General features: G+C 32.7%; 1 protein-coding gene across 2 annotated transcripts in view; it reads left to right on the top strand.

The window, feature by feature from the left end:
• LRRK2 (leucine rich repeat kinase 2) overlaps positions 1-15106 on the top strand; it is a 126089-nt gene extending 110983 nt beyond the window's left edge. For both annotated transcript variants that reach the window (XM_016151688.2, XM_016151687.2), the window contains 8 exons: positions 923-1117; positions 2149-2342; positions 3647-3719; positions 4493-4677; positions 7619-7771; positions 9180-9388; positions 11396-11467; positions 12069-15106. In XM_016151688.2, the coding sequence (XP_016007174.2) occupies positions 923-1117; positions 2149-2342; positions 3647-3719; positions 4493-4677; positions 7619-7771; positions 9180-9388; positions 11396-11467; positions 12069-12190 (1203 nt within the window). In that variant the 3' untranslated portion in view covers positions 12191-15106. The remainder of the gene's footprint in view (positions 1-922; positions 1118-2148; positions 2343-3646; positions 3720-4492; positions 4678-7618; positions 7772-9179; positions 9389-11395; positions 11468-12068) is intronic.
• The last annotated feature ends 1296 nt before the right edge of the window (positions 15107-16402 follow it).

The following is a 16402-nucleotide window of genomic DNA, read 5'->3' as shown; positions in this document are numbered from 1 at the left end:
TTATCATCGAACATTATGTAATCTTCTTGGTTATTTACCCTACTTGTTTTTTTAATTTTGGTTACCACTGGTCTTAATCACATAGACTTTAAAAAAAAATATTATCACAGTAAAATTTTCATAGTTTAACTATTGTCTTCCTTTTATATTCGATTATACTTTACCTGTATTTTATAGATTACATAACAACCTGGAGTTTTTTTAAGTACATAACATATTCAAAAATATGGACATACTTATTTAATCTTTAAAATACACTGTGTACTAGGCAAAATGAATAAATTCATCACTTTTATCAGATGAGGTACTGAGAGAATAAGGAGCTTTCTTGGGGTCTTATGAGTGGCGGGCAAGTGGCTGTAGCACTGGCTCTAATTTCAGTTTTCTGACCCTGATGCTGTTTCTTTCAGTGGCTCTACACTGCCTCTCTAGTTCTTTAGTGCTTGAAGAAAAGAAAAACCAAAAAGCGGAATCTAGAGGTGATTTGCAAATTTTGTTACCAAAAATCAAAATTTATTTTCCCTTCAACTGGTAGAAGGTCTATTGTAATGTTGGCCCTAGTGTTTATCTTCAACGTGGTGTGGCTCTGCAGTATAAAACTGCATGAGGACTGGCTCTTGACCCTGCTAAATTTCTGTCATTGGCACTTTTGAGATTTTCTTTACAAGTTACAAAACATGCCATCTACACAGAAAGAATATATACAATATACTGTTTAAAAATAAGTATTATTTTAATGTAATACTTTCTGTAGTTTTGGATTATTAATCTTGTTTCTCCAGGTGGGTCGCAGCTAACAGGTTTAGGTTTTTCTTGATAGAGCTATAACATTTAGTTCTATATTATGCACAAGAATATGATCTTTCGGAAAGACATATATTAACTCGATGTATGTTGTTTGGTTATTTTTAAACTTTCTCAGGTCTTTGACATTTTGAATTCAGCTGAGTTAATCTGTCTGATGAGACATATATCAACACCTAAAAACTTTATTGTTGAATGCATGATTGCTACAAATCATAACAGCAAGAACGTAGGCATCTGGCTGGGCTGCGGGCACACCGACAAAGGACAGCTCTCATTTCTCGATTTAAATACTGAAAGATACACTTCTGAGGTAAATACAAATATTCTTTATATTAGAGAGACTATAAAAAACTTACTTTGTAAATTATTTTAAATTATGTATTATGTAATTACGTGTCAGTTAAAAAGTTATTTAGGAAGAAATGAAATAAGAGCTAATTCAAGAGTATTATTAAATTGGCTTTCTGTTAGAATAAGAGTAGTCACATGAAATTAAAGTCTTTTTTTCTTTTAAATCACAGTGTATGTGTGTCTTAGGTCAGGATCCCTAGAAACAGCCTTAGAGAATTTTGTATGAGTAATTTAAGAAAATCGAAATTTTCAGGGGAGTACAGGTACCCAGAAAGGGCAGGGAAAGAACCTCAGCAAAACCGTACTTTTTGAGGAGGTCTAGCCTGTCTTTATCCCATAAGAAACTCTAAACTGTGAATAGTAGCACAGATTTATCCCTCCACCAGGCAAGGAGGTCAGTCTTTCATTCTCACATATCAGTCAGTCATTGGCTGCAACTTTTCCAGGGAGAGGGATATCATAACTTTCCAGTCATTTCTCAGCCAGCCAGCTCCCATCAGGTCAGGACAGTTCTGTGGTGAAAGGTGCAGCTCTGAGCTGTTAGCAGCCAATACTTGTAGCAGCTGGGGGTGGGTGCACCTGACAGAGGAGCTCTGGATGTGGCTTCTACAAGATGGATCAATACATTGTATTGGCAATTATAAGATAAATTTCTAGACTTAAAAGAATATTTTAATGGTTGCCTTGAAATAAATATTGTGCCTAAATGTTATTCTTAATGTTGAAAAATCCTCTCACATTATTGTGATGGAATCTAAATGATAGTTTCCAATTTTTAGATTTAGTCTCAGACGTATTCCCAATAGGCAAAACTTGTCTGCCAGTTAACTCATTTATTGTTGAAAATTAAATAAAGTGTTGTTTTTAAAATTAAAAGCAAGAAATTAAGAGGTAAGTATATGGATAACAGAATTTTTTCATTCTGTACAAGTTCTAGTAACAAGTCAGAACCAATTTTTTTAGAGTGTTTTTTTTTTATTTTCTAAACAGGAAGTTACTGATAGTAGAATACTGTGCCTAGCCTTGGTGTATCTGCCTGTTGAAAAGGAAAGCTGGATTGTGGCTGGGACACAGTCTGGGATGCTTCTAGTCATCAATGCTGAAGATGAGAAAAAGAGACATACCCTTGAAAAGATGACTGATTCAGTTACTTGCTTGTATTGCGATTCTTTTTCCAAGCAAAGGTATAGTAGTGGATTTGACCATTGGGGTAAAATGATATACCTTTTAGATGACTTAATTGTGTGCAAAATTGTTATAGCGTCAGCAGAGATTGTTCATTTTTAACATTTTCCACATTAGTTTGTATATATCGAAGGGAATTGCGAGAGGCCACATATCAAACTGAGACATTTATAAAGTAGGTCAATCATTTCTTTAGGCCCATCAGCCTTGCTCCTGGTTTCACCTCAGCTGCGTCTCTGTCTCTTTGCCACTCCTCACAGCAACTTAACCTTTGCAGGGCTCTTCAAAGACGACTTCTCATTCATCTTTTCTTTGAATATGTATATATCGACAGGCTCTTTTGTGCCAGTCTGAAACATATCAGTTAACTATCAAATTGGAAAAAACTATATATAATAAATGAATTCATAAGTTGTTAATTGGTGAAAATACTTAATCATTATCAGTTGCAGGGATCTCATCCCAAAGGAAGTTATCTAAGTGGCATAATTTTAGGTCTGAGTAACAGGTTAGTTGCTGTCATATTTGGGGCAGGATGATTCCAGGAAGCATTAAGATTATACCTCATTTAGATAAGTACCCAGAAGTGAAACCAATAAAAAAATAAAAAAATTTTTAAAAGATTATACCCCATTTACTTCTCTGGTTTAAATCAGTACTGAAAAATAAATATTAGAAAAATGTAAAACCCAAGTTTTTGTCAGCTGAAATATAAACTCCACTGGCACTTTTTCAGTTGAGATTATTTAGATATTGTCAAAGAAATAATTCATCGGATGGAGTAAAACAGGCAAGGAAGAGTTTATCCAAGACTATTGCAAAATAGGAGAAAGACTGGACTCAACTCTACTGAAATAGAAAGCAGGAGATTTTTAAGTATTGGGATGAGACAATGAAAAAGTACTAGAGGACACTGAGGGAGAGGGGCACATTGTCTGTGATTAGGCCACCTGTGTTTGCTAACTGGTGCTTATTGAAATTAGGCTCCTATCCTCCCACAGAGACTGGGAGATGGGGCACTATCTGTCTTGATTACATTTCTAAGTTTATTGAGAAAAACATACCTGAGTTGTAAAACTAGGGAGCAGCTGAAAGAAGATTTACATCTCAAATAGGCAGAGAAAGAATTTACAATTGTTTTCTAAATTAAAAACTGTAAAAAAAAAATTAAAAAGGGAGATCAGGGCCTATAGCCAGGAAGAAACCTGTTTGGATTTTAGTCATGCTGCGGGAAATGAATGTTAAGGCCATCTTGGCAAGACAAGCGTTTCCTTTGTAACAATTTTAACATTTTTCCTTTTAGCAAGCAAAAAAATTTTCTCTTGGTGGGAACTGCTGACGGCAACTTAGTGATTTTTGAAGATAAAACTGTTAAGGTAAATGTTGAATGCATTCTACGTCAAAATTATTTTGTTCTTTCTTTTATGTACGCTCATTCCTACTCCCTTCTAAATGATTATAAACTCCCTGAACAAGTGTCATAAAATTTGCTTTTTGTCTTTTATTATTTCATAAAGTTTTGTATACAATAGATTCTCTTTAATACTTGCTGATTGTGTGTTTTATATGAATGAACTAAGAATAAAATGATAAATGAGATCTGATTTATAATGTTAGGGATATAAATAATTCTGGTTTTCTATAAGCAAATTCAATAATTCCTTATAAATATATTGTAGGGGGGAAAAAAAGGAAATTTATGTTTTAAATCTGGTTTGCCACCAAGTTTTTCTTTAGTCTTGAAGAAATCGTTTAACTTTCTGTTCTCCAGATTCTCATTTATCATCAGAATTTATTTCTTCCTCTATCTATTCACTTGTGGTTCCATCAATTGATTCAACATCCTACCCATTCGTACTTCTCGTTATCAATAAGTTTATTATCTAATGAAAGACAGAGAAGTAAGTTATAAACCCTAGGTTATTTACTGTATAATTTTTGCATGATGTGAAAAGATTGGTTTTAGGTTAATATCTTGAATACCTCTTGAATTGAATGTTTTTAGAAATCCTTTGAACAAATGTATCTTGAATTTTTATTTCAATACCTCTAACCATATAAGAGAGGAAAGTAGTTTTTAGAAAACTCAAATTTTGCATTGCTTTATTCTACAATACTCAGTCAGTGTGTTTTCTCTTTTTTGGCAAAGTGTAAAGGAGCTGCTCCTTTGAAGATACTCAATATAGGAAATGCCAGCACTCCACTGATGTGTTTGAGTGAATCCACAAATTCAACTGAAAAAAACATTATGTGGGGAGGATGTGGCACAAAAATTTTCTCATTTTCTGATGATTTGACTATTCAGAAATTGATTGAGACCAGCACAAATCAGCTGTAAGTTATTCTCATATGTGACTAATTTACCATTTTATTCATATTTATTTTTTATAATTAAATCAATAATGCTGTTGATAATCTCAAATGAAAAGCTTTTAAAACACAAAATTTATTTTTCTATTATAAAATTAAACATCTATTCTAGAATAATTCAAAAATTCCACAAAGTAGAAGGACATTCAAAAATAACCCAGTAATCTTTTACTGTTTATCCACTTGAGTCTCTTTCTAATGAACGCTCAAATCCTTATATTATTTTATAACTGTTCCCACTGCTGCTATCAGGGGCCAAGTTGTCATCTAGCATTGCTTGCCAAGTTGACAAGATCTTTCTAACCCCTTCTCAACCTCCAATTGTGCTTCCTTTAATCCATTCTCAACACTGTAGACAGAGGGATCCTTCTAAATACAAATCAATCTGATGACACTCTTCCACTTAAAACCCTTCAGTGGCATCTCCATGTCTTTTGCATGAAGTCTAAATTTCTTAAGATAGTCTACCAGGACCTTTATGATTTAATCCTTGCTTATCTTTCTAGATGTACATTTTGTAGTCTTCTTGCCTTCTGTGCTTTAGCTAAACTAATTTCGTCTCAGATTTTGAAGACAAGCGGCTCCCTTTCACCCCTGGTCTTCACACGTGGTCTTCTTTTTGCCTGGATGACTACTATGCCCCCTGCATGGCTCAGTCCAAATGTCACTTTCTCTGAGTGGCTGTCCCTGGCCCCACCTATGCAGATTAGGTGCCTTGGATTTGTTCTTCCATTGAATCTGTTATTTACCTTCATGGCAGCTATTGCACATTTTCATAGATGTATTTTCAAAAGTACTTTCTTATTAATATTAGACCCATTGGCTGTCTCATTGGCTGAACATTAGAAACCACTAGAAAATAATTTGATGCCTAAAATTCGTCTCAGACCAATTAAGTCACATGAATTAATCCTGAGATGGAGCCCAGGCTTTCATATTTTTTTTCCAAGTTCTCAGGTAATTCTAAAGTGTTGTAGGGGCTCAGATACACTGCTATACATTATAAGTTCTCCTGGATGAGGGCATTTGTTTTCTGTCTTGTTCATAGACTTGTTTCCAAACATGTGGTAAATATTCTGATGGACTCATTCTGTAATTTCCACTTTTAAGGAATTTATACAAGCGGGAAAATATTTTAAAAGAAAGGGCCCCCAGTTCTTATTTTTCACAGAGCATGTTATGAGATCATGGGTGCTAGAGAGAATGCAGATAAGTATCTGACTGTCAAAGATATTTATCTCCCAAGGGAGATTAGGACACAGTTTCACAGACAATTGGAAATATTTGCTCTCTTCTCAGAAAGTGTCTCCTGTTGTCTATGTCTCTCCTCTGCAAACATCACATCACTAATAAGGGACTGCTTCATCATCATTCCTTTCTTATCATTGTCCATATAAGCTGACTGAGAAGTATGATGGAGAGAGAAGATGATCGTGGTTTTTGGAGCCACACGACTCCATAGGACTTGTTTTGAGTCCTGGTTCTGGAACACATTAGTTACGTGGCCTTGAGCAAGTTATTTAGCATTTCTAAACTTTCTTTCTGTAATTACAAATATTGAGATTTATATTTTATAAGATTTCATTGAGGATAAAATGATATGTCATAAGTGTTTTATAAATTATAAAACTCTGGGCAATATTTTCACTAGTTTGAACTATCTTCTATTAAATACAGGAAAACCCAGGAAAGAATTCCCTAAAATGTAGTGGCTCTCTAGCGACATATTGTATTTTCATCTGCCTTGCCATAATTGAAAAGATGGAGGAAAAAAGTCTTCCTATCCTAGGGTGTCCTATAGATAGTTGCACACTGTGATATTTTCATGTCTTCAATCTATTTTTACTTTTTCCTGGGTATTTATTCTTCCTGTTCATTCTTCATTCTTCTGTCTATCCTTCTCCATCCATTCAACAAACTGCCTGCTTTGTTAACCAAGCAGTTTCTAGAGAGATACTTATACATCTATCTGCTAGATAGACAGATACTTATCTATGATGATTCTCTTGGGTTCTGGGTCTGTAGAAAAGACGTAGTCCTTATCCTTAAGCAATTACATTTATGGTCTGGTGTCAGGGATAGGCTAATAAATACAATCTGGTAATTAAAATCTATAATATTACACCTACATTAGCAGGGGAAAGGAAATGATTGGTCTGTTTTGATAGGTTAGGGAAGAATTTAAGAGGAGCTGACATTTAAGTTAAGCCTCAAAGGCTAACTAGGAGTTTGCCATGCAGGTGGGGTTTATGGTAGCCAATCTGTTTGCAAAATATGCAAAATGCCAAATGTCCTTGGTTTAAAGATGGATATTTAAAGATGCTTGTCTATTTCCTTTATTTTCAATGAGGGGAAGATGTAAGTTTCTTTTTCCCCCTCATAGGTTGATGGGCTTGTGTTGATACTAAGATACTTTTTGCTTTAATATTTGAAAATATTGCAACTAAAATTTATATTAACATCTTATGTTTTATAACTCTAGGTGTAGATGGCTAACCCTTAATTTCCCAAGCATTCTTGACACTAAGAGTTTTATTGAAATGTTATAAAGTTACAGATACATGATTAAAATTATTTTAGAAATTAAGATATTTTGCATATTTGAGCAGTGTAAAATTTTATAAAGAACTAGATGAAACTGAAATTAAACCAAGAAATATTAGTCATAATCTTTATTTTATCATCAATGGAAAAATATGAAGTAATCAAAATTAAGTAAGGTACCAGATGAAGTTATATATTCAGTTCAGGTTAGAGGAGAACATGAAATAATTACCAATACTCTAGCCTATTTATTTTTCAAAATAGTTTTAACCTTTTACATGCATTAAGAATTAATATAAGAATTACATGTTGAAACAGAAGAAAAATGAATAGTGCTGACATTCTTTTTTCCCTCCCCTAGGTTTTCTTATGCAGCTTTCAGTGATTCCAACATCATAGCAGTGGTGGTAGACTCTGCTCTCTACATTGCTAAGAAAAATAGCCCGTTTGTGGAAGTGTGGGATAAGAAAACCGAAAAGCTCTGCGAACTAATAGACTGTGTGCACTTTTTAAAGTAAATGTATTGGTTCTTATTTAAAATTTTTATTTTATTGTGGAAAGAATACGACACGAGATCATTTCCTTTTAACAAGTTTTTATGTGTACACCATATTATTGTTGACTATATGTTCAATATCTTTGGTTCTTTGTTTTATGTAAGAGCTGTCTCCTACACTTTAAATTTCACAGAAGGTGAAAGTATGGCTTATTTTTTCCCTTTCTACCTCTAAATATAAAATTAAAAAAGAAATTCTTAGAAGCAAAATATTTTAATGTTTTTCAGTACTATCTTTTGATATCCAGCAAATTTCCTTTTGAAAAAATTTTAAAAAATAGGAACATGATTTTGTTCCTTCAAGGTATTATAAAGAATATTCTCTAATGAAAAAAAAAATAGTACATTACTGAAAAATGACTGTACTGTATTTATTGCTGTCTATATAGCTAGTAGTGTCATAGTATTAAATAGTGCTACTTATAATTAGACTATGGGTCCAAGGATACTCTGCTCTAATGATAAAAAGTCACAAGACAATATAAAAGTGTGAGGGGAAAAGCCTACAGGACTGTCCAGTACACTGGGGAGAATCAAAACCCCAGCCTGAAAGCCTAGCTTTTAGTCTGATACAGTGTATCAGAGATGAGCCTTAGACTTTGCATTCAGCACTTATTTGTGTGCTGCTACTGGGAAACAGGACTATTGCTAACCTTATTTGCTAGTTATTTCCTTTTTTTTGTTTTGTTTTTACTGTATATGCATTTAGATTATATACTATATCCATAAAATGAGACTTAAATGTTTACTTTCCGAGAATCTTCTTACAGTTTTTCTCCAGACGGTAAGGAGCTTTATGCTCAGAAGTGCTTACAATTTCACCTGGTAAAAGATCCCTTATATCCTGAAGTTCCAAAATTATTAGAATTCTTTTATTTCTGGATAGCTTATTTGTTGTCATGACTTATGAGCTCTGGGGAAAATTTAGTGCTTTGTATTTATATCTTTTACATGTAGATGGTTATAATTTTATTTTCCTTCGAAACTTTTAGATTTCATGGAAAGCTTTTGACACTATTTCCTTTATATTGGGCAAATTAATTCTTTTTTTTTTTTTTTTACTGGACTATATAGGCCTGTTGTTTTTAAAAATCATAGTCATCTTATTTATTTCAGAATTTCTTAAAGTTAAGGGGTTATTATGTTATGTCTGATAATTTATATTTCAAGTAGAGAAATGTGGCTCTTTGGCATTCTGTTTTAATTAAGCAAAATTAGTTTTGTACATTTTTAATGCTATATAATGTCTACTATCATGTGTTCATAATTTAAAATATTATGTATGTATATGCATATATAGATACGCATCTGTTTTACTCCTTAATTCTTGAAAAAATATTAATGCATACTTTTTATATGGTTTCAGGGAGGAATTGGTAAAAGTGAAGAAGGAATCAAAACACACTATGTATTATTCTGGGAGAGTGAAAACTCTCTGCCTCCAGAAGAATACTGCCCTCTGGATAGGAACTGGAGGAGGCTATGTTTTACTGCTTGATCTTTCAACTCGTCGAATCATACGTATAATTCACAATTTTTGTGATTCTGTTAGAGTCATGATGACAGCACAGTTAGGCAAGTTTCTTTTCTTTATATCTCTTTTGTTATCTAAGACTATAAAAGTATGCTTATTTTTAGTTTAAGTTTTCACTTTCCATTGTCATTCAAAGTGTCTTAGAAGTATCTTAGAACATAATACTGGGATTAATTTTGAATAGGGTTATTAAAAAAAATGGAGGGAGTGGGTACTCTCAGTCCCGTAAGAGAAGCAGATTATTGTAAGTAAACTCTGATTTGGATCTTTCTTCCTCTTTTTTTTCTTCATACCCAATGCAAAAATGAGAAATATATAATGTTGAGTATTTTTTACTTTTTCGCCAAAGAAATTAAAGCAAATGTTTATTTTGATCATAGTTAAAGCTTTTCTCCTTTTTAAAAATCTTATTTGGTTTTTCATTCTATAAACAAACATATTCCTATAGCGAGATATTTTGAACTCAGCAATCTAAAATATTAACAAATTGTGGTGTTTTAATAAGTTTTTATGTCTTTTCTTGTTCTTAATTATCAAAGTATATTTTCTACATAGATACCCTTACTTCGTTGTCTTCTTTTGACTAATGATTTGGTTTTAAAAATAATATTAGTAAACATATAAAGTTGATCACAAAAATAACAATATGAGGTTAAGTTACAAAATAGTCCCAGGGATATAAAGTACATAATAAGAAATATAGTCAATAATATTTTAAAATTATGTATACTACTAGGTGGATACTAATGGGAATCACTTCATAAATTATATAAATGTCTAACCACTATTCTGTACACCTGAAGCTAACATAAAATAATATTGAATGTTAACTCAAATTGAAAAATAAAAGTAAATAGTATTAGTATACACACACAGTTGACCACAAAAATAACATTGTGGGGTTGAGTTCTGTAAAACTAGAGTTTATGTAGCTTTAGCAAATAAGTAATAAAATGTTTGACAGGGTGAAGAAAATAGTAAATTCTTTTTATAGTAATATATTAAGAAGGGCAGGTATTTCTCTTTACCTTCCCCATTTTCCATGAATGGATATGAGAATTGCCCAGAAGAGGTTAGAATTAGGTGTTCCTAGTGATTGTTAGCTATCAGGATACATGTTCACACAGGCAGAATATAGGTATATAATGGATTGTCTTTCTAGTCTCATACCATAGTTGTTATATCCTCTAATTTAATTTGTAGTTACTTTGGACCCAGGTGGTTTTTCATTACTGACATTACAGTGAGATTTCAATGCATTTAATTGATTTTTAAAGTACAGATAAATTTAAATAAAATTTACAAGGAGGGGCATGATCTGGCTTCATCTACTTCTCTAGCCTCCACTATTTACCACAATCCTTCCAGCTCTTTCTGATCTAAAATAACATTCGGTCCTTCCTAATATCATGCTTCATCTTGCCACAAGGATTTGCATATGCTGTTTCATATTTTGCCTAGTCGCTTAGTTACTAGTCAGTGACTAATCTCCTCATTTAAACATCAACTCCATGGGAGTTGGGTCTGCATGTGTTTCTTCACCCCTTTACTTCCAGGTCTAGCCTAGGAACTAGTACATAGAGGAATTTAGAGGAATATTTACTGAATAAATTAGTGAGTGACTTGGGAAGAAAGTGTGGTTTTGTGAGAATATCAGTATATCCATCTATGCTACTCTCCATCACATTTGGCCAGTGCTTTATAATATCCAAAGTGCTTTTACACACGTAATCTCATATGATATTATAACGTTGGGTAAAGGGGTAGTGTATAAATATTAAACACATTTAGCAGAAAAATTAGCTATTTTCTCAGATTCACACAATAAGAATTATAACCAAGGAGTACATTACCAATTTTCTAGCTTTAAAAATTTTATTCTTCTTGGAGAGCTTTTTATTTAATATATTTGAGGTGTCTCCTAAAAAATTGTAAACTAAGCTCCAAGGTTTTGTGTCTTAAAATATCAACTGTACTTTCTTTAGTCTAACCTTATTTGTTTATTTGTTTGTTTATTTGTTTATTGATATATTTTATTTATTGTAAAGGAAGTCTTAAAAATGCCATGCTGGTTTTGGGATATGCCCAGAAAAGTACTGAAGGTACTCAACATCAAAAAGGTAATGTTTAATAGGATACAATATTCTGAAAATAGTGCAATGATATGGATGATTGTAATATATTATGTATTTTGTACATTTATAATAAATATTAAAGTTATAAAACTTTAAGCATTTTTAATTGGTAGCTTCTTTATGGTGTAAATAATTTAGACATGAATCTTCAAAATTAAGTTTCAATGATTTATGAGTGTTAAATATTTGTTTTTCCAGACAAAGTAGAGATATCAACCATTATAAAATTAGAACTAGCCCACATTTAAACTAAATGTGGTTATTTTTTTCTTGCATCTTACTTGTGTTAATATGAAGTCTGATTTTGAACAGTATTTTTGAAAAAGCTTTATTTCTTTCAGAAAATGAAATGTTGGGTTATTAGAGGTCCACATTTCTTTTTCAAAATTTAGTAGTCAGTTTTACAATGTATTTTAAACATTTCCAAGTGTAATTTTTTAATAAATGGTAATGATTTAAGTACATTATTTGTAACTTATTTATATATACATTCATCTAAGATAACTATAAATTAATGAAATTAAAATAAAATAAAAATTTCTTATGGCAGATCTTTGAAACATGATTTCATTTTTTCATTTTCTAGAGTTATGCTCTTGCTTGTCTATTTGGGACATGAATCTTCCACATGAAGTGCAAAATTTGGAAAAACATATTGAAATGAGGAAAGAATTAGCTGAAAAAATGAGAAGAATATCTGTTGAATAAGAATATTAGAAATTTTTGTCTTTGGGTGGGAAAATTATTTTTTCTCTTGTTAATATATCTTTAAAAAATGTTTACATATGAAAAGGGTCCTTCCACTCTGAAATATAGCTCATATGTATATGAAGGAATATTTATATGTTATATTTTAAATATAAATATGTGTAAAAATAGTTACTCATGAGAGTATATTTTCAATAACTATTTAAAATATAATGTTATATTTCCTATATATCCTACTTAATTTTGTGGATTAAGTAAAGAAAGGAAATCTAAGAAGTACTTGATTGCAATACTCATACTAAAATTTACAAAGTGTGTAAGTTTTTGTTTTGTTATCCATAATGAAGGTAAAGTTTATTTTACGTTCTGTGTTTAACATGGATTATTGCTTGATTACTTTCTAGATTTTCTGCAATGTAGGGTAAAAATATTAGGAGTTTCTTATGTAATACATTTCTTCTTAGGTTGCTTTTAAATGCAGTTATCATATACGCTTGTATATAGTGAATTTATATTAACATAACCTTTTGTTAAGATGTGAGTTTAATTTCTTGCAGGTGCAAACAATGCATATCACACAATTTTACTCCATCTAAAAGAAAATACCATGAAACTACAGAATGTGCTAATGAGAAAACGTTACTTATTGTCAAAGTCCTCATGTCCAGAAAGACACTGCCATTCTCTTCCTATTTTGCAGCTCAATCTTTGAATAAGGATACCCTGACATTTTATAAATACAATGTTCAATCCTTCAAGTGATATTTTATGTTTTTATTTTGATTCTCAGTGCTAAGCTAGTCCGCTGGTTACTTGTTCCTAATATATATTCTAATTCTTCTACTCATCTTCTTCCTAAAGTTGTGATCCTGTGCATTTTACATCATTCAGGTAGAAACTCCATTTTCAGAATTGTAGAATTCTACAATCCCCACCCAGACCAAGTATGTAAAACTCTTTAGTTTGCTGAAGAAGAAAGTTTTAGCTGTGGAGGATGCTTCCAAATCTAGTTATCTAAAGTATACCTAAATTGTTTAAATATTTTCCCATGGTAGCATTATTAGAGCCAAGTACCTAGGTAACAATTTAAGTGTCATTTCTGCTTAAGGAAGAAGATATTCAGTAAATTCATTGGCCCTGGCCAGTACTCATCATTTCAAACAATTCCCCGTGATTGAATAACTAGTCTATTTAATATTCTCAGAACTAACTGGCATTTTATCATTTGAAGACTTTGAATTTCTTTAATATTAAGGGTAATCCAGTTTTTAACCCTGAAAGATTCTCCACTTTTCGGAGGGACCTGTGTTTTAATTTGCTATGTAGTTTAAAAAAAAAAAAAAGTCAGAAATGATGGAGCTGTTTATTCTTGTGGTATTTCCAATCATTACTTGTAATTATATGCAATTTTTTTTACTACAGTCAATTATGGAGAAACATGTAAATGAACATTGTATTTAAATGGAATAATAAACATTTTTTAAAGCATGTTTGTGAATTTTAAAACTTGATAATAATGTTCTACTTTTCACACATATTTCTGTAATCCATGTAATGAGACTTTGTATTAATCTATGATTGGGACATTTCACTCACTATAAGAAGTGTTAACTAGTTTTCTCTTGAGGATTTATTCAATTTTCTGTAATACAACTAATTTTCAGGATCTCAGGGTAAAACTTGATGGACATAACACAGTCTATTTTCAAGTTCTCAGAAAAATTGTCCAAAAAAGAATTCTTCACTCTTTGAGTACTGAAACAAAATATAAGATTTTAGAACAACTGATTTATAAAAATAAAAGGGATACAGTAATTAGAAATTTTTTCCTGATGAGGGCCCTAAAATAAGCCGAAATTATTATCAAAATATAGACATTTATCTTAACGGAAAATATCTGAGGGGAGATGTTTTACATGAAAAAAAGGGATCCTCTCTGAATCCATTTTTAATCCAAGTACTATTGATTATGTGTGAACTATTTTAACTAAAATGCAACTTATTTTTCATCAGTACGGTAAGACACATAATGATGAAACAGCAGAATTAGCAAAAAAGGTTGTAAACACAAATGTTCAGATACTGAGGGAAGATAAAATCCAAAACCCTTGGGACTTTGTGTGTTCCTGTAATCCATCACTTTAGCCAGCTTAACACATAACCTGGGAAATGAAGCACTTTTCATGGAGACTCATTGACAAAACAGTAAAATCTTAAACCATAACAACTCAGGGGAAACAGAAATCCTCATTCTCCATTTTGGCTAGTTTCCCAGCCTGGGTGGCATTGTTTCAGAATCTAGCTGCTTAAAAGTGTGGAAGTATTTGATTTTTTTTTCTGATTTCTGAAGGCATTCAGAGAGTTCCAAACACCTTGGCTTTCACACAGGAGGCAGGGAAGCACTCAGAGCACAGGGTGAGTGGTGAGCAGTGGCGTGCTTCTTCACTGCTGTCCTCCCCCTGCCCTTGGTTTCCAGGGTCACCTGGGAAGACTCTGCTTGGGGGGGTTCCAGCATAAGAAAAAGAATGGGGTGAGGGAAGGAGTATCAGCGGCTGGAGCATGGGAACTGCGGCTTGGCTCTGTGAGAACCCACTGTCCCAGGGCAATCAGGGCCTTGGAAACTAGACTTCGTGGAGTACCTTGTATGTATCGCTGTAATCTGGCCTTCTCCACATTTACTCATCTGAACACCACCCAGGGAAGTGTGCTACTTAAATAAATAAAACACTATTTATTTGTGAAAATAAAAACCAGTGTCAGAAATACTCAGGAGTATTATGATAAAGTAGAGAATGTGTCTACCTGGCCAGAGATTGGAGAATCTGGGAGGATCGCATGTACACACACACACACACACACACACACACACACACGCACACGCGCGCGCGCACACACACACACACACACACACACACACACACTTAAAACTAATACTTTAGTAGAGCCATTCCAGATGAGTAAGTCCTGAAGAATGGGATAAGCATTTGAGACAGAGGAATCACATGTGCACTTATCTTGGAAGTGTGAGCTTATTTTAAAAACATCCTATCAAACACTGGAATTTGTGACAACTTCCCACTTCCCAGACACCATTTATTTAGTGTATAGAATAGAATGATAATTTACTATAATAGAAGTCCAGCAGATGAAATGTTTTGCTAACTGATTCTCTTATGTTGGCAGTGTTTTGCTTTTCTGTTATACACAGAAGGTGCAGATGAGGCACATATTAGAGTAATTAGACAACTACATATAGAAGTTGCCTGTAGGCAAAGAGGATTTTCTGGCCATAAGATGCTTAGCTAGATTTCTGCTGTCAATCACCAGATTCATACATCTTTGTCACAAGACTAAGTGAGAAAATCTTTGCTACAGACAGATCAATAAGTACACTGCCATTTTGATTGAAGTAATCACTTTCAGAAAGAGCATGTTTCTTAATATTATCCAGGATGTGGGTTCCTTTCATGAGAGACTGCAACTCGGGATAAACAAAGTATACCTAAAAATAAATCTAAAAAGAACTCGTATATTCAAACGAAAAATATTCTATAAAGTCACTTTTGGAGGTTCTGCATTTATTTCATCAATGCTGCCATTACCATTCAATTTTTTAAAATTTGCCTTAAGAGTTACTTTAAAAAACAGAGTGAAAAAAAAAATGTTACAAAAGAAAGCAGTGAGAAGGACTACACATTTAGAATTAGAAAGACTTCGATCTAAAGTTCAGATTCAACATTTACTAGGTCAGGTGAACCAGAGCAAATTGCCCAAATGGCCTCATCTGTAAAATGGCAAGAGTAGTTATCCATCTTCTACAGAGATGAGGATAAAATGAGATGAGGCCCATGAAATTATGCAATTAATTCCCAGGTAAGTCACATGTACCATGCTACGGGATCTTATATTAGACCTCACCTTTACTAAAAATGTATTTCTCTTGTAAGCTGCATATTACTGGACATCATGGATCTTTGGAAGTTGCCCCTGCAACCATTAATAATAAATTCACAGTTGTCAAGAGCTGTTATCTAATTCACCAATTAATTTAAAGCCTGAAAAGAAACTACTACCAAGATACTGACTCTACAATACAAAGTAGATTTGATTCTTTTAGTAAAACAGTTGTCTAGATAAGGGTAGAGAAATGATCTCTACCTTCATCATGTTCATACATTGCCTTCCTGTCTGGTTCCATTGCTGCTTATTGAT

This window comes from Rousettus aegyptiacus, unplaced genomic scaffold, assembly GCF_014176215.1.
Source record: "Rousettus aegyptiacus isolate mRouAeg1 unplaced genomic scaffold, mRouAeg1.p scaffold_m13_p_2, whole genome shotgun sequence".
In the NCBI taxonomy this organism is placed as follows: Eukaryota; Metazoa; Chordata; class Mammalia; order Chiroptera; family Pteropodidae; genus Rousettus; species Rousettus aegyptiacus.
This window is presented reverse-complemented; position numbering and strand designations above follow the sequence as displayed.